This window comes from Dermochelys coriacea, chromosome 9 (genome assembly GCF_009764565.3).
Source record: "Dermochelys coriacea isolate rDerCor1 chromosome 9, rDerCor1.pri.v4, whole genome shotgun sequence".
In the NCBI taxonomy this organism is placed as follows: domain Eukaryota; kingdom Metazoa; phylum Chordata; order Testudines; family Dermochelyidae; genus Dermochelys; species Dermochelys coriacea.
Window position 1 is genome coordinate 85,490,818 of NC_050076.1, and position 22,687 is coordinate 85,513,504.

At 41.4% G+C, this 22,687-nt stretch overlaps 1 protein-coding gene across 3 annotated transcripts in view; it reads left to right on the forward strand.

The window, feature by feature from the left end:
* The first annotated feature begins 700 nt into the window (after positions 1 to 700).
* Positions 701 to 22,687, forward strand: part of CAPN6 (calpain 6) — an 80,453-nt gene continuing 58,466 nt past the window's right edge. For 2 of the 3 annotated variants that reach the window (XR_006274159.1, XM_043492155.1), the window contains exons 1-2: positions 7,581 to 7,682; positions 11,749 to 11,928. Coding sequence is in view for 2 of the 3 variants with exons in the window: in XM_043492155.1 (XP_043348090.1) it covers positions 11,764 to 11,928 (165 nt within the window). In the remaining variant the exon portion in view is untranslated. Of the gene's footprint in view, positions 842 to 7,580; positions 7,683 to 11,748; positions 11,929 to 22,687 lie in introns of those variants that run through there. The other variant, XM_043492154.1, reaches the window with a different exon arrangement.

Below are 22,687 nucleotides of genomic sequence, written 5' to 3' on the forward strand. Positions count from 1 at the left end.
TGCTGATGAATTCCCCAGATGCTTTAGGACCAAAGAAGAGACACTATGCCACACCCAATTTAGGCATATGCCAAAAGCATATGAGGGGTTGTAGCCAGAACAGAATGCTCTGGTTACTCAGAGCAACCTGGTGGCCCCTAGCTGGCCACCATAACTTAGAGCAGCCTCTGGCGTTTGGGCAGCCCCCCAAAATTCAGAGGGCACAGAGGTGGCAAAAAGCCATCGTTGCTTCTTATCTGGGTTTTGCCTGCTATGTTCTGCTGCTCAGAAGATGCAGCAAAAACTAAGGCTCAGTGAAACCACTTCCATGTTCCACTTCAACCTTTTTATAATGGCACATTCTGGCATTGTTCAACAACATCTGGTTGAAGGCATAAGCTGAAGCAAAACACTGACATATCCCCTATTTAACCAAAGAATATTTTGCAAACTAATAAGGAATACCGTTTTTATGATGTGGTAGAATATGCTGTTTGTCCCAAAAGAATGTCCAAAATCCTCACAAAACTCCCCTCCCTTATTGTCCATGCTTTAAAAATTGTATCACTTTGTTAACTGGTTTTATGGCTACAAGAGTTTACCATGGAATAAACAAGAGAGAGCATCCTTGTTCTTTTTAGTCATATTTTCCCTTCTGACTCATAATCAGCTACTGCAAGCAGAAGTTAGACTGGAGGACAAAAGTTTCTGAAGTTACTCTGAGCCTCCCCTCTGATGATCAGATCTTGGTACAGTCCAAAGAAATTCCAGGTTAAGAAGCCGGGGACTCTTTGTTTGCAGTATTGATTTTGGAGATTTTGTTTGCTTGACAGTTCAGGAGCAGAGAGACTATATAAGACAGGTAAGTGCCAATGTTAATAAAGCTAAAATGTGTTTAGTGGGTTTGTTTCATTTGTTACCAGAAACAAAACTCTCTTTATAGTAATGATAATCACCACTTTGATTTCACTTTGATATCTACAGTAAGAAAATGCTGTACTTGTTATAACACAGTAACATACATACTTTAGATAATCATGGCTGGGTTTGATACTGAACTCTGACTGAGGCTTTTGTAAATGATATATTGTAAAAGCATGACTACTCAGTTACTACTTCTGAGATAACCAGTCTAACATTACATGGAGTCTGACTGTTCTACAGGTGTGACCTCTACACAGACACAAAATCAGAAGGGCCAGTGTTGATAAACAATGTGATTACAATTTCACGGTTAAACCAGTTTCACAGGGGGAATGGAATTGCACCTTCTTTGATTTCATAAAAGTATGGTCAGTTCTTGTTGGGGACTTTTCTATTGCAAGTCTCACGTGGGCATTTTAAATCTTTCTTTAAAAGACATGTTGATAATATCTAGCAAGAAGTAGGTGCTTAGCATCATGGATAAGTAAGCATTCAAAATAATTTAACAAGAATACCTGATATTCATGGACTCATTCACAATCATTAATTGTCATGGTCATCGTTAAAACTGAATAGAATGTGAAAGCAGGAATAAGAGTTTTTAGGAATTGTGAAAATAGAGTTGCCTGCTTTATTTTCAAGCAGAGAACATGTCTAGAAGGATTCCACAAACATTTCTATTGGCACACTTTCTCTAGTTTGTACACTTATTCTTAATGCTATCCTGGCTTGCACTAGTGTTAATTGCAAATACATCATCATTCAAACATGCTCAATTATTTCCTTTCCAAATCAAGCGTGTAGTTTAAGGCTCTGACCCTGTGCTTCTGGAATTAATTTGAATAATAACTAATTATGGCTGGTTTTATGATCATTGGATAAATCACTTAGGGGTAGCTTTTTAAAGGCATTTGGGTACCTAAAAATTGAGATAGGCACCTAGGTATTTTTGAAAATTCCATTAGGCACCCAACTCCTATTTGGTGCTTTTGAAAATCCCATTAGGCAATTAAATGCCTTAAAATCTGTCCCTTAGCCACTTTGACTCAGATCCTCAAAGATATTTAAATACCTAAAGATTCAGAAAAATGCCTAATGGGGGATTTTCAAAAACATCAATGAGAGTTAGGCACCAAGATATTTTTCAGTATCTGGATCTTCATGCCTCAGTTTTCTCATCTGTAAAAAGGGAATTACTATGCTGATATGTTTAAAGGAGGATTGTTAGGAATAATTTAATAGAGTTGAGTTCTACATAATGTGCAAGGCACCAAACTGGGTGTGGTTTGGAGCTACACCCCTTTGGAGAAAACATCAGGAGACAAAAATACAAAGTATCTCAGCTATATTTTTTCATGAGCCGAGATTAGCATGCTACGCTCCTACTTTCTGAATACCTGAGAAGTAGGACAAGAAAAATGCTTGTATAATCTCCTTAAGACTCAAACTTGGGCAAATGTATGTCTATAATATTTACTACTATGTGTACATTCTGATATAGCTTTAAAATGGGTAAAAGGTCACCAATGCATACACAAAACATGATCATAGGAATACATATTCCTTTTAAGAAGGTACTCTATACAGTACCTTCTTAAAAGGTGAGAACAGATGCAGCGCATTTGCCTTAGAAGGGATACAATGGTAAGTGGATTCTGTGTGTCAGCATGTGTACATGAACAGCAGAAATGTGCTGGTATTTTCCACTCCCCCCCAATGTAGCTTTGATTCAAGCACCATCCTTTTTCTAAAATGTTCCTGACTTTTGATGAAATTCTAGACTTCTGAGCTAGTAATTCAGCTCTTCTGCTGAATCAAGCTCTTCTAGATCCTTCTACTCCTTTGCACATGGAGGGACTCAGAGTGGCTGTGACTGAAAAAGTGGCAGCATGGAGTTCCATAATTGCCAACTCTTTTTTGGCACGTGTGGAGTTTACTTGGTTTGCAAATTCAAATTTTTGTTTTCTAACTGCCAGCCCTGGAAACTCAGTCTGGGCTCTGAGAATTCAGCTGGGTTCCTTCCACCTTGTGCATCATCACCAGTAATAGAGGTCCTTAGCTACACCTGAGGAACCCTATTACCTTCAGCTCATGCCCTGAAGCATTTGAGTAACCTCATTAGCATGAAGTGTGTTTACAAATTTGTAACTGATGACATAATCCAGATATTATAGGGTTGCACAGATGTAGCCTAGGGCCACTTTTGTACTCTCCTGCATTTATATAGCACATTTAATCTAGAAGGATCTCCAAACGTTTGCCAGCTGTGTATATGGCTAGGTTGTGACTTCAGACACTGCCTGACCAAGAGATTGTGCATAAACTCCATCTCTCCAGGAGTAGCCCTGGGAGGGCTTGTGCTTTCCTGGCACATATGTGATTCAAATTTCCATCCATGTGTAAGTAGGGGAATTGTCCCGCTCTTGTGGGGAATTTTCCTGGCTTCTGCACTACCCTGGTGAAGTGGGCTAGTGAAAGGATCTGAGTCCTCACTCCCACTTCCTTTACCCAGTGGCCTCCCTGCTCTTGAGGACTCCCCTTCCACTCTCCTGTCTGGCAGAGTCCTCGTAACCCCAACAAGGCTGGGCACAGGATTCCTGGGGGCTCGACCCCCAACCCTGCTGTGGTAACCTATGACAGGGGCTAGGGTGTCCCCACTCCGGGGTACTCTGTCTGCACTGGGCACTTCTCTGACCATTACATACAAGTTAAAGCAAATGCAAGTTATTTAATCAACAATTAATTTTAAAAAGAATAAGGAAAAATGGGAAAGGTTAAAGGAACCAGATCAACCCGCTCTGTGGCAGGGAACCTCACAAACAGTGTCTCTGGAACGTCAGGGCAGTTCACAGTCTGCTCCTTGTAAGTCCCAGGCCTTCTTCTCAGGCCCTGGCTGTGCTGCAGGGATGCTGTGGGTTGGACACTTGCTCTGGTGGTGGCCACATGTTCTCAGGCTCTAAGTGGTAGGACCCTTCTACCCAGTGTCACCCCCGCCCTGTCGGGGTTATGATCCAAGCCTGGTCTGCAGAGCCTCTTGGCTGAGGTGTCTCCCTGTGCTGGGCCTGCTGCCCAGGGTCCCCCTCAGTCTCCCCAGCTGCTCACCGCACCCAGCTCCAGACCACTCCAGCCCCAGCTGCACCACTCTGTCTCTGCACTGCTGCTGTTGCTGTTGCCTCCAGCTCCCTGGGCTGCTTCTTTGGCCCCTCTGGCTCTGATTGCTGCAGCTCTGCTCCCAGGACAGGGTCTGCTCTCTCTGGGCTGCTTTTCTGGTCCCTCTGGATCTGGCACAGCTCTGCTCCCCAGCTTAGCTTGCGCCCCTGCTTTCTCCTTAGCTTGGCCCCACTCTGCCTGACCCAGGCAAATCCAGCTCACACGGAGGACAGGACCTCCCTGGCCTCCTGACTCTCTGATTAGCCTGCCCACCCTGTCATTCAGGCTGACCTGGAGCATTGGCCTCTCCCCATTGTTCCTGGGGGCTGTCAGTCTCAGGGCCCTGATTCCCCATCGACCCTTCCCTCTGAGTACTGGGAGCTAGCTAACCAAAACACCCCACTGAATGTTAGTAAGGGGGCAACAGTCCCCTTACACCTGCTTTCACCTTGAGCCTAGAGATTAATTTACTGCTAGCCAGTTCCAGAAATAAATTACTACCCACTCCACAAAAAGAAAAGGAATACTTGTGGCACCTTAGAGACTGACAAATTTATTAGAGCATAAGCTTTTGTGAGCTACAGCTCACTTCTGTAGCTCACGAAAGCTTATGCTCTAATAAATTTGTTAGTCTCTAAGGTGCCACAAGCACTCCTTTTCTTTTTGTGAATACAGACTAACGCGGCTGCTACTCTGATACCCACTCCACAGTAACAAGTAGTGGCATGGTACCAAGGCTCCACCCATTCCCCCATCTACTCCCCATCCACTTTCTCCAGGAAAGGTATAAGCAGGCAAGAAGCCCTGTTTCTTGCTGCAGACCTGAACCCCAGTTTGGGTAGCCTGTGAAGGAACATAATAATACTTGTAGTACAAGTCCAGTCTAGCCGTTAGGAATTGCTTCACCCACCACTGAAAACTTCCCTCCTGCTACGTTCGTTAAAAAAAATATTCAGACGGTGTATCACATGAATATAAACCATAAAACAAGCTATAGGATCCAATTCATTCTTGCAGAACTTCAGTGAAGCAGATGGAGTCACATCAAGGATGGACTTGGGCCATGAAGCTTCAGTTACCCTTCAAACTATAGTGTTCTTTGTAACATGAGCCTCCTCTCTCCTAGCTCCCAGTCCATAGGCAGTGTAGGGGCAAATTAATAGGGCCAGAAAGGACCATTGTGATCACCTAGTCTGACTGCCTGTATAAGACAGGCCACAGACCTTTCCCCAAATAATTCCTTTTGAAATCATGCATCGTCATAGTGTGATCAAAAAGAAAAGCTTCATTAGAACATCATAATGTAGCTGTGGCAGAGCTGTTGCTAGCTTTGGTACCTCCCAGTGCCAGAAAATGCATGTGCTCATGTCCTTCTTCACCTTAAGAATTAAATCTGGCTGCAAATGGAAAGTTCACTGGAGTCACTGACACCATCTACTAATAGCAATTGTTGCTGTTTCCCTTGGTAATGGCCAGTCCCATCTGATTACCTCTGGCCTGGTGCTGTTGTCTGCACAGTACCATCCCTCTCCTGTAGTTCCCCAGTTGGTCTGAATATACAGGATAAAGGACAAATATTCTCACAAGAAAGTTTAAGGCAAGATACTGTAGCTAGTTTCCCCCTTTGTAGACATACAGCAAGAGGACTGCCATAACTGTGCAACTAAAAATGCTTGGCACCTATCTGTTTATTTGGTTACACCGCCAAACACTCACGTGTGTCTTTCCCTTAGAACATTTATTCTACTGAACTAAAAGCTAGTTTTTGATAGAGAAACCTTCACATGCTTAACAAAGTACCAAGCTATCTAATAGTTAACCACATACTTTCTTTTCTAACAGAGTGCCTTACTGCTGGACAAGAGAAGGGCTAATGCTTCAGGTCAATTTAGCTACCAGCAGAACTCAGATCATGTAATATAACTTGGCAAGTCAGCAAACATATGAAAATGTTTCTCTTCAAAATGGTTCTGAGCAAAGTACAGATTTCACAACTGCTTTGAATTTAGGCTGTTAGTACAGACTTGAAAAACCATCACTTTATAAAGCCCTTAAATCTGAGCAAATAGAAACAAAGCACTGTAAAATTCTTTTCTTTGTTTCCTGGTACCTCTTTACATTAGGAATCTTTCAAGGAAGTAGTGCAGAGCTAGCAGTAATTTAAAGATTCTGGCTGTAAAACTAGTTTACTGGTCTAGTCGTTGTGAAGTGAGTTCTTGGAGTGCATGCTACCAGGAAGAGATGCATGTTGACTAAAATACCAAAAGGGTATGTTTGATCTCAATCAAATAGCTGGCTTTTTACTTTGCTTGCTCATTGCTTGTGAGATTCTTTGTTTTTTAAACAGGAGAAGTCAAAGGAACAAAGAAAGTTTTTTGGTACAAAATATCTAGCAGGCTATACAAGCATAGCTAAAAATGGGGGTGGGGTGGGGTGGATGAAACAAACTGAAAATCCTGATTTGGGCTGTGAAAAATGATTGTACTCATTTAAAATCTGGGTGCACTGGCGGTCTAGTTCCAGTAGCCCAACTCCGTAAAAGTTCTGCAGCCCTGCACAGATGCTATTCACATATCTATCCCTACCAGCTAAGCCCCCTCCACCCGCCGGATGAGGGAAGTACATGGAGGTCATTTCAAAAAGCTTAATGGAGCATGGAATAAAAAAATTTTGAGACAGGAAGTGGGGGGTGAGGGGTTTGTTGTCCTAAGTCTGTCTTCTGTGGGCTTCACTACAGGATTCAGTTGGAAGGAGAGAGAACTCTTATCCAAATCCATGCACAATTGCAGAACAAATAAAATATATATGTGGCTAAAAATTCTCCCTTTTTGTGTTGGCTTTTATGTGGAAGCACATGTTTGTTAATTCTGTGTACAGAACTATCTGTTTGGATATATAATGAAATAAATGCATTTCCAATAAATCAGGCCCCTCTCTTTGAAGATAGATCCAGCTTAGAAGGCAGTGATTGTTGCAGCCTCTCAGAGATATGTTGGCCTGCAGAACTGAAAAGCAACTTTGTGCTTATTTTTATGAAGATGGAAACAGCCTTTGTGACTTCACTGTAACCTCACTGCTATAAAAAGAAGATATGCTTGTAGACAGCAAAACACCCCGCTGTGGATATCTGTGCTTAAAGGACATCACTTAAAAATCACACTTCTTTCTGAAACTTTCTAACGTACCTGGGACTACTTAGTTACACCTGTGATGACCAAAACTAGCAGATTAGCAAAGAAACATTTCTCTCCATTATTTTCAGCATGTTTACCATGTGATTTGATAGTGCTTTGTGTATAATAATTCTGACTGTTTTCCCTGCATGAACAGTTAGTAAGCTTTCTGGTTTTGTTTTTGTGGGTCTTCTACAGAACACCAGGGCATGGAAACTTAAAAAAACAAAAACAAAAAAAACCACGTTATTATAAAACCTTAAAACTCAGCAGGGGCCCTCTGAGGGATAGTGCCTGAAACTGTTCTTAAGTCTCCTTAAACAGACTGGATTTCAGGTTGATGGCCCTTTAATTTTAGAACTACTGATAGTGCCAGGACTCTATTTGCAGCTATGCTGAATGTGATTTAGCTCTGCGCTCTCACTCTAGCTGGGGAAGTGTGGCTAGATAGTAATTGTAAGTAAAAATCAAATAATACTTTTCTCTTGCAGTTAAAATAAGGAAGGGGCCATGTGAGCAGGATCTTATCAGAAAGGAGAACTGCCTAGACTATCCTCACTGTCCGTGCTGATGAGTTTATTCCAGTCAAAATCTCCTGGAAAGGAACAGTTTAGAAAAAGTCTTCCAACCCTGATGCTAGTTCCTGAGGTGCTTAGCATCCTCCATTCCAGTCGGTTTCAACAGGAGTTGTGGGTGCCCAGCACCTCCCTGAATAAGCTTTCAGGTCTGCTGCTTGATTGTGTTGTACTGGGTAGGGGAGCGAATGAGGCTTTACATTCCATTGTGTGGAAGCTTAGCTTGGAGAGTCTAAAGAATGTAAAAGTAAAGAGCACCACTGTAACTTGATAAAGTCAAAGGGGGGATAGCTTTACTAGTCTATTGACCTGCAGGATTTTTCTGTCTGAAGGACTTGCTTTCTTTATTTACTGCAGCCTAGCCTATATAGCAATGCTGAGGAGGTTCTCAAATAGTATTCCTATATTTTAAGACCACTCATTAGCAAATACAGCAAGCATTACACAGATGATGTTTCTCATCACATGACAGCGTACTGAGCCCTAGTCCAAGCACTCCGGAGAGGTTGCCAAGCCTTGCTGTATTTGCTTGCAAGTCCAGTGAGTGCCAGCAGTGTAAGATGTAAATATTTTATAGTAGCTAACCAAGGGACTAAGGGGTACGCTGTTGAAACAACATCCTTCGGCCCATGGCAATATCATCTATTTCCTCCTCCCTCCCCAAGTCACTGTCGTAGCTGAGCACCTCACTATCTTTAATATAGTTATCGTCACAACACAATGCCCCTGCAAGGTAGGGAAGTACAGCTAGGGAACATACCCTCAAAGGTGGATGTTTTACCCTCACTGAAGTAGCAGAAATCAGTTGGAGCCAGGCTTCTAAATACTTTTAGGATCTGGCTCTAAATGACTTGCCCAGGGCCTTACAGGGCATCTGTAGCAGAGCAGAGAATTGTACAAGTGACTCCCAAATCTCAGGCTTGCAGCCTGACTCCTGGGCTTCCTCACTAATATGCCAAATAAATAGCAAAACTGACTCCTTCCAACACCGCTGCCCTGTAGACCCAGCCGGCTAGGCAGATACTGGTTAGATTATGTTCTTTATTGTATGACTGCCTTTATATATTGCTGCAATATAAACTCTTGTGTAGTAGTTGGGGCGGGATTTTAATCCTGAAAGGATTGGAATTCCCATCCAGTACAACACACCAAGAGGGGGGATGGGTAAAGTCATTAAAAACCAAGCTCTGTGAATTATGCAATGACAAATTGAAAACCTTATCCCCCTGGAACAATTTTAAGAACAAGCGTATCTTGCAAATAGACTCATAGTTTGGGATCTTAGTCCGCCAGTGGAGACTTTTTAATGAGAGAACGTCAATGAGTGTTATTATGAGGTAATTATCTCTATTCCATTCAAATTAGAGTAATTAATTTTTCTCATCTCTCTCTTTTTTTTTTTAATTGGTGAAGTATTCTGCACTTGACTTTGAAGCAGGCAGGGGTTGGGAGGGAGGAAGAAGCAAATCTACTTAATATTCCTTGTCTTTGGAGACCAACTGCCAAGTAGGATATCTTCTTTCAGGATCATTAATGAGAAAAGAATTGCCCTTGAGAAAAGGGAAACTGTTTAGAATGATACAGTAGCACTGAGCTGTTTCGCCCCTGAACAGCCAATATACATACTGTTGAGCTCGAAGGCAGTTTGTATTGGCATAAGGAAATATCTTCCTCTTTGAATCGCATAGGTGGTAAAAGGTCTAATCCTGAAGGGATTTGAAATACGTCCATTGATTTCAGTGGGGCCAGGATTTTCCCCCAAAGTCTTTATACCTGGGCAAAACTCCCATTTGTTGTCAATGGGAGTTCTGCCTGAGTAAAGACAGAGAATTTATTAAGCAGGCACTTCAGGATTTGGCCCAAGAGAGCTAGAATGGAAAAGAAATACAGGATCATGGTCTATCACTTTTCTAGTGCAGGATAGTCACTCAGTCTCTGCTGCGCCTTTCCACATACACTAACTAACATCAATACAGATCTAAAGAAAATATGCCATGTTTAGTTACACCTTTGGGCCAAATTCTGGCTTCAGTCCATGTGGAAATAAATGCAACAATGGAGGATGCACATCTGATATCAGATTGCTCCTTTCACTCCAGTGGGTGAAGGTGCTAACATTTAAAGAAGATCATTCTGATACTTTGATTATACCTGGGTGAACTTTTTCAGATGAAAATTTTGTTCACTGAAAAATGCATATTTGAGGCAATCAACACATCTTGCAAACTCATATGAAATTCACTGAATGGTTTCAGCTAGGGGGAAAAAGAAGAAGAAAATTTCCAAAAAGGTCAAAATGTTTTGTTTTGACATTTTCAAAATGAAATGTTTTTTGATTTTTTTTAATTCAAAATGTTTATTCATTTAAAATTTTTGCTTCAATTTTATTTTTAATAATCGTAAAATAGTAAGAAAACCTGAAATGAAATGAAACATTTCAGGTCAAACAGAACATCTTGTTCAACCTGAAATGAAACTTTTTTGGCTTTTGCATTTTTGCCCCATAACCAACCAATCAGTTATTTGCCCAGCTCTAACTGTAATTGCATGCTCTGTCGCATGTTATTGCTCCCTATACTCTACAAGGATGTTTTACACACACAGTATCCTCTACTTCAGTGACAGTATTTTTATTATTGCAGATCATTTCAGGGAAAGAGGAGGATGTGGCCCTGAAAATATGAGGGAAAGAAAAGGCAAAGATTTGCCATACAAGACATTCCAAGCAGACTGTGTTCGTAATCACCCCCTCTTCTCTCCAACAGCCTGGCCGTGTAGAAAATGGTCTATGCAAAATGTTATAAAAGCCATAGACAATCCTGAATAATTTCTGCTAATAATTCCTGGTTTGTAGCATGTTTACTGCAAATATAATACTTTAGTTTGGTCACCTAAATCATATGGCATGTTTGTGTTACCTAATTGCATAGTCATAACTCTTAGAATCAATGCAAACACAGAAAGCAAGTTTCCTATTCACTTTCCACCAATATTTTCAAATACCTGCTGCTTCTATGAACATTGCTGTCAGGAAAATCAATTCACTAAAATATCTGGAAAAAGCAAAAACAGCCAAAGCGTATTCCTTTAAAAATTCAAATAGCTTCTTGTGGAAATTGTGTTTGCAGTCTTCACCCACCTCTACTCTTCACTATTCATGCACAGAAGTGGAGACAATTAGTGGGCCCCATTTTCTACCTAACTGTTGGAGAGAGGAGCAGGTGATTACAAACACACTCTGCTTGGAATGGTCTTGTATGGTCACTTTCCAGGATTATCTGGGTATCTCTTATTTAATCATCTCCCTGCCACTGAGATGGCCTGGGGCACTGGGGCACCTCAGTCCCTCCTAGTCCCTCCCTGTAGCATATCATAAGCTTGTCTCCTGTAGGCTGTAATATTTTAGTCTCATTTCAGTTGTTGGATGAAGGTGCGGGTGCTGGGTGGTGTTTAGTGACCTGTGATATACAGAAGGTCAGAATAGATGATCTGGTGGTCCCTTCTAGTCTTAAATCCTATGACTCTGAATCCCACCAGATGGAAAGGAGACAAAAACCTTCCCAGGTACTCTAGCTTGGGAGCACACACCCACTCTGTTCAGTTTACCTTCCAATAACCCTAGAACCATGTGCCAAGAAGGAAATGCCATGCACTTGCTCTGTCCAGAATCTTCTTCATTATTCTTCCTGATGAGATCCTCAGATTTCTCTCCTACTCAAAAATTAGGTCCTGTGTAATATCCAAAAAGATAAATCCTTTTAAGACTTCATGATCTAACCCCAGCCTAATCTAATTTGTAATCCACCTTTTATCTGACAGCAGTCTATAATTTTGCCCAGAACTACTGGTTGTGCAATCTGTTTATTTTAAGAGCATGATGAAGGGGGAATCTCTAAAACACTCTAAAAAGGGTTCCAAATTTACACAAACTATTAATCTTAATCTAGGCTGGACGGAGGACTATGTTTTCATCAGTGAAATCTTTCAAAGATCAGAAGTATCATGAACTCAAGAAGCAGTGCATCAAACAAAGACGACTCTTTGAAGATCCTGAGTTTCCGGCATCGGACGAATCCCTTTTCTACAACAGGTACCCCCCTGGAAGAGTGGAATGGAAGCGGCCAAAGGTAATTTACACCATTCGTGATGAATGGAGCCCAGTTTGTGCTACTCATGTATAAGGTTAACAGAATCCTTTTAATTCCTATTCACCCTTCAGGGGTAAAATATAATTTACAAAACAATTCTTCTCCTCCCTGTCCTGCAACCCCTGCCCCCATTTATTTCAGACAGTTGTAAGGTAGAGACAACAGACTTCCTGCGTCAAATTGCTGTCCAAACTACAATAACGCCTTAATATAGAAAGACACAGTGTAAACTAAATGCTGTGCATGACTAATTGTGTTTTTATGTTGATAACTCTCTAATATAAAACCAGAAATATGAGGTGACTATAATCTTAGTTCCATTTAAATCAATATTCTCTGAATTCACTGAAAAAACTCGATCTGTTACAGATCAGTCAATACAGTAATATGTTCTTGGAGTAAAATATTAATTACCTGGGTCAGTCTGCAGAGAAGTTCCTTTTTGGACTACTGTGCTGACAGAAGTAGTACAATAATGTGACAGACTTGGTCAATCAGAGTTTTCAATACATCACAAATTGAAACCATCAAAATTATAAGCAATCACTTTTAAGTTTGTAAGGGGTTTTCTGGTCCTCCTTTCACGCTAGGGGGCTCTGTAGGGAAATGTGCAATCTGAGTTTTGAGAATTCAGTCTGGAAAGAGCCAGCCTACAGGAAGGTGGCATGATTTGTGCCTCTCTGCCTTAGGGAACAGCCTGCTTTCTCTCTCTCTCTCTGTTTTTGATTCTTGTGTGTAAGGTTCTGGATTTTAAAAAGAAAGTAGTGTTATGTTGCAACTTTCCAGCATGAGTATTTTATATAACATCTCTGTTTGTGTGCCACGAACATAACACACTTCATTATCTGTCACTTCTGGAATCTGCATACAGCATAAGAATTGCCATATAGCATTCAATTCTATATCTGTTTCTATACCATAGTATAGAAGTCTTAGTAGCTGAGTATCTTCCAGTAGTGCATTAAGCAACATGACTACACATCTGTCACATGTTGTTTCTCTCATCCTCTCCTCAGAGGGAAAAGCGTGTGTAGAGGAGTGTCTTTTTTTGGTAAGGTATTATTTTTGTTATAAATATACTTGCTGCTATGTGTTTATATTAGAGAAGGCAAGGTCAAAGAACTGCCCGTTGCACATTGTGGAAGACAGTGAGATTTATGATAGTCTTTAGTTCTTGGAGGAGTGAATTCCACAGTCTCAGGCTACCTCTGGAGAAGTTCTGTCTCCTGCACAGACAAGCTTTACTCTTCTTCTAGAGAGTTCCATTGTGCCAGAGTAGCACATCTGTTGACCATGGTCTTTGTCTTAGAGCTTTAGATGATCTTTTTGTTACTCTGGGCCAGGGGCCCAGGCCATGAAGTACTTTGAAGATAAGGACTGAGACCCAGGGTCCATCTAATCCAGGGTCCTGTTTCTGACAGTGTCCAGTACTACACTTTTTCAGAGGAAGGTGCAGCCCCCTACAGAAAATTTGGTAGAAAATTTTATTTATGCACATGCATGCACATACTTTTTTTTTTTTAACTTTCCTATGGAATTGAAATTTATTTTCCCCACTAGAGAATTTCAAATAACCTGTAGAAAAGAACTCTACTATGTTCTTAATATAACTCTATAGGTGTGTGGGTTTTTTAGAGAAATGTCTATCAAGTCCCATTAAGTTCTATAGGGAAAATACCCCTAGTGGAAAGTTATAGAATAATCTGTCCAAAAGGGGAAATTTCTTCCTAACACCAGGTGGTTAGCTAGCTGATTTATACACTGAAGCATGGTAGTTCATACAGCTTATTTTTCAGGGGCGGCGGAGAAGACAAAGGAATAGGAATGAGGAGAGACATCATCTCATCAGCTGGGGTATATGGGGCAGCAGGTAGCCAGGAGCTAGTGGTATCACCATATTCTATAATCTCACTATAGGAACAATGCTGAAAGCTTCTGAGCACCCTCAGCTGCCATTGACTTCAGAACAAGTGGAGAGTGCTCAGCAGAGCAGCCTGCAGCAGCTTCCTCTCATTGGTACATAGCAAATCCCTTTGCTTCGAAGTACCACCCTCTCCTAGAGAATTGATCTGTGCTTCAATTAAAAGAGCTGCATTCTGACTCGCTGCAAAACCTTAAGAATCTGAGGAAACCTCATGGACACAGCTTGGTTCCAAAGAATGGTGTTCACTAACTATCTACAAGCAAGCAAAGCCTTGCTCCAGACATACACTGCTGTTCCGCTGGCTGCTGCAATGGGAAATAGGAGGCTCACTGTAGGGCTCATACTACTTAAAGGGATACTACTCTACAGGGATCACACTACTTAAAGGGATACTACTCTACAGAGAGGTGCCTGAGAAATTGCAGAGAATCCATCTCCATAATGGAGTAGAATGGGTCTGACATGAAATGAAATGGAAAGGAAGAGGGTTGCAATACTGCGGTAGAGGGGGCGCCACCCCCAAGGGGCTTGTGGAGTCTTCCCTCTCCTCTGAGCCCTCTGAAGTTGGGTGTGAAAATGTCAGCAGGCCACTTTCTCATCCCTTCTGCTGATATATGTCTCAGGTTCAGCACCATCAGGGCCCCTGGAAAAAATATTATCCTGAGCAAATTGGGGATTTTCTTTTTTCTGTACAGATTATGGAGACCGGGACAACGTCCTGGCTTTACTGAGGTCGATAGAAGCTTTGCCATAGATTTCCATAGGGACGGGACTTCACTTGAGCCTTAGATGTTTTTAAAAGGGTGACTGTTGCCTGACGGTTGCAATTAACACAGAAAAAATAATGGAGTCCTTGTGGCAGCTTAGAGACTAACAAATTTATTTGGGTATAAGCTTATATTATGTGCTATAATATGTATTCTTCTTACTGTATTTTTCATTCCATGCATCTGATGAAGTGGGTTTTAGCCCACGAAAGCTTATGCCCAAATAAATTTGTTAGTTTCTAAGGTGCCACAAGGACTCCTCCTTATTTTTGCTGATACAGACTAACACAGCTACCATTCTGAAACCAATTAACTCAGAGACATTTGTACTGATGACTGCTCCTTAGCTATTTTATTAGTATCTGCTTTAATAATAATAATAATAATAATAATCTGCCTTAATAGGAACCAAATGTCACATTGTTCTCATCTAGCTACTGCTGACATGCTGTATGGTTTGAAGGAGTACTTGTGGCACCTTAGAGACTAACAAATTTATTTGATGAGTATAAGCTTTCGTCATCAGCCACACTATCAGAGGCTCATTCACCTGCACATCTATGTATATAGATGGTATATATCTATGTATATACCTATATATCTATGTATATATATGGTATCTATACCAATATGATATATGCCATCATGTGCCTCTGCCATGTACATAGGTCAAACCCCAAGGGGCTGGTCCAAACCTTGCATGGCTGCCCAAGAGCTGCTCCTGAGCAGAGACTAGCTGAAACACATCGTGCCTCTTCAACCTTTATGGCGGGTGGGGGGTCTGCACAGGAGGGCAGTGTAGACCTGCTCGTGTTGTTCCTCTGCACTGGAGAAATTCCTCAAGGGACCTGTTTCGATCCACTGCAGCAGAGGACAGAATCTGCTTTGCACTAGCTAAAACACACAGTTTTCTCTTTCACTGCTTCCAGGTGGCCTCCTGTCTACCGTGTGGGATGACTCCAGTTCTCCACATTCTCACCATAAAGTAACACACAGGACACCCGACTTGCCTTTTCACGGAGAGCTTCTCCCTAGTTTCCTTCTTAGAGCAGGGTGACTCTGCAACCGGGGTTGGTAATTGCAACATGTGTGGCCATACCTTTAATCTAGCTAGCAGGGGCACCAATAGCAGTAAAACTGCATCGGCATAGGCTTTAGTGTGGCTGTATAAGCCTGCCTGGCACACTGGGCAATTACTCAGGTGGCTAGTCCTCACTGAAGTCTCTACTGCTGTGGTTTCCCTGCTGTCAGTACCTGCACCAGCTAGATTAAAGCTAGCTCCGGCATGTCTGCATGTGCAGGTAAACCCCTTGATTGCCATGTAGAGATACCTTAACAAGAGATATGGGCCTGCGGCCTGAGCCCAGGACAGGGAGCTAGGAACGCCTGACTTCTGAACCTGACTTTGACACTGACTTCCTCCATGGCCTTGGGCAAATCACTTCAACTCCCTGCTTCAGTTTCCCCATCCATTAAGCATGGCTAATAATACCTACACCCCACGGGTGTGGTAAGACTGAATTTGCCAACATTTGTACAGTGCTTTCGCTGTGAAAACAGCCATGTAAGTTCTAAGTAATAATAGCTTTACTCTCAAGTCATGTCTCTGTCTAGACAAGCAAACATGGCTGCCAGCCTGGTGTTCTATTTTTAGCATGCATTAATGCTAACCCCTTGCTTAATCCCTAAAACACTGGCATTTTCTAAGCAAAACTAATGCAAAGGAGGCCATGTCTATGGAGGTATCTCTGCAATGGTTTTGCTCTGATCTGCTAAAAATAGGCCTTCTAATGTGGCATTTTCCACATCACTTTCTTCCTCACATCAGCACCTGAGAGATTAATGTGTGCTGTTTGTTTGCTGTAGCAGCAGTACCAGGCTACCCTGATTGCCATTAGTAACCTGTTTTTTAAAAAAAGAATGAGGAGGACTTGTGGCACCTTAGAGACTAACAAATTTATTTGAGCATAAGCTTTCATGAGCTACAGCTCACTTTTTAAAACATCCCTTGCGACGCAGAAGAAAGCCAATATGGTCTTGTTAAGTGTTATACCTGAGGATTAAGAATCTGATGAGATGAAAGGCACCATGTATCACATTGCAATCCTCTGGTGATGGCTGGAATTCACAGCAGCATATTCATGAAGAGAGAGAGCAAGCAAAGATTCCCCAGCCAATCAGCCATTTAGGGCCAAAAGGGTAAGTCTCTTCAATGCCCTGTGCATTGGGTTTTTGCATTACTTGCGTGCAGAAGTGGCACTATGTTAGTGCAGCTCCTTTGGCTAAGTTACTGAAGTCTTCAAATCATAGTTTAAAGACTTCAAGTTACAGAGAATTCACCATTAACATTAGTTTAAACCTGCAAGTGACCCAGGCCTCATGCTGAGGAAGGCGAAACCCCCCAAGGTCTCTGCCAATCTGACCTGGAGGAAAATTCCTTCCTGACCCCAAATATGGCAATGAGTTAGACCCTGATTATGTGGGCAAGACCCACAAGTGTCTTAATGGGCAGCAGGTTTAAATAAACTAAAGAAAGTATTTTTTCATATAGCGTACAGTCAACCGGTTGAACTCCTTGCCAGAGGATGTTATGAAGGCCAAGACTATAACAAGGTTTAAAAAAGAACTAGATAAGTTCATGGAGGATAGGTCCATCAATGGCTATTAGCTATGGCTAATGGCTATTCTGTTTGTCAGAAGCTGGGAGTGGTCAACCAGGGATGGATCACTTGATGATTACCAGTTCTGTTCATTCCCTCTGGGGCACCTGGCATTTACAGGTGACAGGAGAGACAGTTACTGGGCTAGATGGACCTTTTGTCTGACCGAGTAGGGCTGTTCTTATGTTAAGGCAGATACCTGGGAAAGAATTCTCTGGAGTAACTCAAAACCTTCCCCATTAAGTGTCCCAACCATTGCTCATGCTGTAATGCAGCACATGGTTGGTGGTGGGCAGCCACTGCACAAGAAAGGTCTAACTCTACTTGGAGTATCTAGCGCCTTGTTCTCTACAGTGCATTGGTGCAGCATGGTCTGCTGCTATAAAGACAGTGTGGGTTCTTTTCCTGCAAGATAACACAGAAAGACTCCTGCTGGGTATGTTGCCATGATGTTATTTTCCATCTCTCAAGAAACTGTGAGTCCCAGAGACAAAACAACACAATGGATTCATTTTCCCTCTCTTTTATTAAATACACATTAACGCCATCATGTCCAGGGTCAGATATTTAGCTACGAGGCTGGGGATTGCATAAACATGGTCTGCTATTTGGGTCTCCTAGGTTTTTAAAAAGCTGCTGTATTGTTTATGGCCCCAGTTCTCTACTACCCCAACTTTATATGGGTAAAATTCCAGTGCTTTCAGGGGGGTTACAACAACATACTACTGGTGTCAGGGAAGGGAAAGCCAGGCCCTGTGTGTTAAAAGTTCTGCACAGATCCCAGGTACTCAGGTAGGCATGGTAAGTATTGTCCCTATTTTACAGACTGGCAAACTCGGGCAGAGAGGTGAAGTGACTTGCCCAAAGCTCTACAGCAAGCAAACAGCAGAGATGGCATTAAAACTTGGGAGTTCTGGCTCTCCGTCCCAGTGCTCATTTTCTCAGGATTATGCTGGTCCTTGTAACTGCGTTGGAAGGGCTGTCAGCCATCCTAGGAGCTAGTGAATAAAACCTCTGGCCCGTTGTGAGTGCTGACTTGGGCATTTGAAGCCCCTCCTGTTGTCAAGACTGGTTTTGGAGGAACATTATAGAGCTCCCTTTGAGGAAACAGTAGGCTTAGTGTTTTGACAGCAATTTTTTCCCCATGTGCCCTTTGTTTACAAAACACCTTGCCAGGTCTAAAGTTGGTGAAAGGAATTTAGCCCTCCCTCCTCTTCCTGTCTGTTTCATGTGAGCATGTGGGAAAGGGCCCTGATCTGAAAGATGGATTCAGAGCTGGCAGACTCCCAAAGCTTCCCATATGTCTGCACTGACCTAACAATACCAGACAGGCTCAAAAAACACATCACTGCAAAGCCTCAAGCAATGGAAGTGCTTTTAATTGTTTTTAGTGACAGTCCCCTAAGAGCATCTGCAATTCACCTTTGAAAGTTGTGATCAGCTAATGTGCAAATTAATACAAACAGCTAAGCCCCAAATGATGCCTCATTCGCATGTTTTGAACTATAAGCACATGCAGAATAGACAACTCTGGGATCGTGGATTTGTATTTCTAAATAAGCTCAGCTGAACTTTCATAGTGTTCAGGAATCTTTATCTGCATCACAGGCTTGTTTTCTTTCAGCACCTGGAGGCATTGGAGAGAATATCAAATGTGACCTGGGAATGCAGATTGCTGTAGGAAACCCAACCTCTACCAGTTTATGGTTCTTTTCTTCTTCTTCTTCTTACTGGGGTACTCTGGTACTGAAATAAGGAGGAAGTGGACTGCATTGAAGTAAAGGGGGGAAAGGACATCAGAGGATTTTAACATGCACTAATCTAATGTAAAGTTGAGGTGTCTGCTTTTCCTTGCATCACAGGGGTCATAATGCTTCACACAATGATTGTTGTCCTGCACAAATGATATATGAAACATGGAGACTTGTATAGTATAGTATAACAACTATAAGACCATATATTGCCATTTAAAGGCACATTGATACATTAGTTGCCCTGTAAAGCAATTAAAGGGGTTCCTAGGGGATTATTAAATCTTCAAAATATTAGTTTAATGTTATAATATGTAGTGTTATACACTGTAATTATCTGCGATTAACCATAAGTGCACTGAAAGGGTGGTTAATACTTTAGGACCAAAATTTGACTTTCTGTTAAAAGCAGATTTAAATGTTGATCTTGACCTCCAGATTCTCTCAAGGGACTTTTTGCTCCAACCTTGAGACAATGCAAACATGTGACTTATTCTAGGTCCTACCATAAACACAGTTGTGCACATAGGCTAAGAGATTAGACCAGGCATATTTTCATCTTTGTCAGGAAATAAACCTAGATATGTGTTTGGTGTAATTTGTTTTCCCCTTCAACCTGCAGGATCTGTTAAAAAAGATGTATAAAGAATTATATGCAAAAGCAGCCTTATATGCAAAAGCAGACAAATCTATGAGTTTACACAGAGCTCTTCTTCAGATTTAAATATGGCAATCAGAGGGCTGATTGGAAGGTTTAAGCAGAAATATTACAGTCCTGCCATGCAGGCTGAAATTGCGTAGGCAAGTATATCTGATGTAGGCATCTATATATGATGTGATCTTGGGCATGTTTAAATGACAGTAAATTTTCCATCTTCTTTAGTTAGCCTGTGTATTCAGTACCTTGGCACTGAGTGCTCATAATGAGCTGTGCATTCAATAGAAGCCTGTAACTGAAGTCTACCAATACAGAACACTTGATTTGATAAGGGGTTACAGCGTCCTTGGCTCCTGATTATTCGGAGCCCTGTTATAACCATCCATCATTCTAATACAAATGCCATTCTTCTCACTGTGAATAGCTGCTTTCCAAAAGCTGGCTGATTTAGTTTCGGTTGTAAAAGGGAAAAGTGGCTCCTGGGGAAGAAGATGTAAAATCCATCCCAGCTGCCGTATCTCAGATGTTGGCACAGCTCCCAGAGATGCATGTGGCAATACTAAAGCATGCTCTTCACATGCGTTACCCTGGCAACTGCACATTCAAATGGCAGAGAATGGCAATGACATTCCGCAGACGTTGTAGTTGTTATTAAGTCACATTGTCTTCAAGTTGTTAGTTGTAATTTTCAGCCAGATGGAAAAAAAACCCCTCAATGATATTCACAATGAATTGCCACCAAACCAAGGACTTTGGGTAATGAGGACTTCTTCGTTATGTGTATCTCTTTGACAAGTTGCATTTTAACCTTCATTCCCTTCTGAGCCTTGTTTTCTTGCTGAAGAAACTGGAATTCGGACTATAGAGCTCTTTGGAGTGTATTAGAGACTTTAATGAGGTTGAGTTGAGGATTTAAGAAGGTGGCTGGCCTTAGCACAAGTCCAAGATCCCACTTTTGCCACCTTGCTACTCAGAATTCATAAACTTTAAAAATGGGATCTTCAAAGACACCTGGAAGGTTTGGATGCCTGCTACCTATTCATTTTAATGGGAAATGGGTGTCCAAAAAGCGGCCTTTAAAATTCTTAGCAGAACAGTTTAAAACAATGATCTCAGGTCAGATTCTTATCTTGGCTGTGCTGGTGTAAATCTGGAGTAACTGGGATCAGAATCTGGCCTCTTTGTATTTGGTTTCATGAAGTTGGTTGATTCTTGCTACCTTTCAGCAGGACCAGCAAATATATAGTGCCAGGGGAGAGATTTTTCTCCACATTGCTATAAAACAAGGTTCGACAAGGAGTTATCCTTTGCATCTTATCCTGGAGTGACAGAAATAGACTAAAGCTTTGTGTGTGAGAGAGAGGAAGCTTAACTAATTAAAACTAAATGTGTATGATTTTAGCAGTGTCCTGGTATTGCTCTTGGATATTAGGACCAGTCTTTCCCATGCTTTAAAGCCCAGAAATGTGACAGCAACACTTAACCAAGCATTCTTTCCTCATTTAAAATTATCCTTTGGAATGTATGTGGATATTTTTGTTGACTATTGGTTATGAAGTGTTTGTCCCGTTCTTGACTTTAGTGGCAGTCCAAAAAAATAACCTTAATGCTAATTTAGTGTTCAGAATCAGTCTCTAGACCTGTGATTAAATCCTCTGCCCAGAGGATGGGCATTGTATACAGCACCGTGCACATAAAGAGTGCTATATAAGTGTCAGTGGAAGGCTTTCCTATAGCACTTTACCACTCACCGGAAAAGCACAGATACTGAACCTTAAGGCTGCATTTTTTATTAGGGGATTCAAATCTTCCCTTTTCTGAAATTCCAGCAGGTGAGCTTTGATAATCCAGTTTGGACCAACCTCTAGGATTTAGACTGAAAATGGAATCCTGATCATTTTTGAACAAAAACAAAGAGCTGGCTATGTAGTTCCTCAAACAGATAACCTCCATTTACCTATCCATTTATCTTTCAGGTGAAAGATGTGTAGATGGATAGTTGTGTATTAAAATATTGAAGTTTTTCCCATGTGTACACTAATTCAAATGGGCTTGATGAAGGATTATGCTGAGTGTTAATGGCTTATGTCTGGCCCTGTGTACACTGTCTCTCTACTTGTAGGTCCTCTTTTTGCCCCTGAAAAATTGAGAAATTAGTGTCTTAGAGAAAGAGTTCCAGATGAGCATATGACTTTAGTCTCATGCTCAATGACAGGGTGGAAAAGCAAAACAGGAGATTCCTAAAAATTGTCTTAACAGTTACAAATGGAGTTTTAAAAAACACCCATCAGAACAAAACATTCCAAGGCTTGCACTAGGATAGAATAATTCAGACTGTGTTTTAGGAACAGGTAGACAAAAGTGTATAATTTATAATTCACATCTCTGTCCTCTCATTACTGATGTTAACATCAGTAATACCGTAAATGTGTATATATAATGCACCAATCAAAATACAGCAATACTTAGAATCCCTAAGGGCCTTGATGCAGTGACCAGGACATAATAGGTAATGGCTCAGCATAGATGGTGCTAATAGAAGAACAACATGATTATTACTCGAGTCCTACACAGATAAGTTCTTGTGATTATTTTTTAGTTAATCATAGGACTGATCAAATATTGGCTGACTGAAACTTTTTCCAACAGAAAATTGCATTTTCAATTAGAAAAGGTCTGCTTGAAAACCTTTAATTTTTCTTTGAAAATTCCAAAGCCAAAAATATTCAGTCAAAAACGAAAAATATATTGTTTTTCTGTTTTTGTGATTAAAAAGTTGAAATTTTCTGAAAATGTTGATGGGGAGTGGGGGAGGAGGGAGAAGGAGGGTTGTTGAAAATTTTCCACTTGGGACAGGGGAGGGAGAACAACATTTTTCGGATCCATTCTAATTGATAACCTGACCAAGTCCCACATAATTTTTTTCATGTGTGATTAGAAATTGTTGACTGTGTCCCATAAAAGGTCACACAGGACTT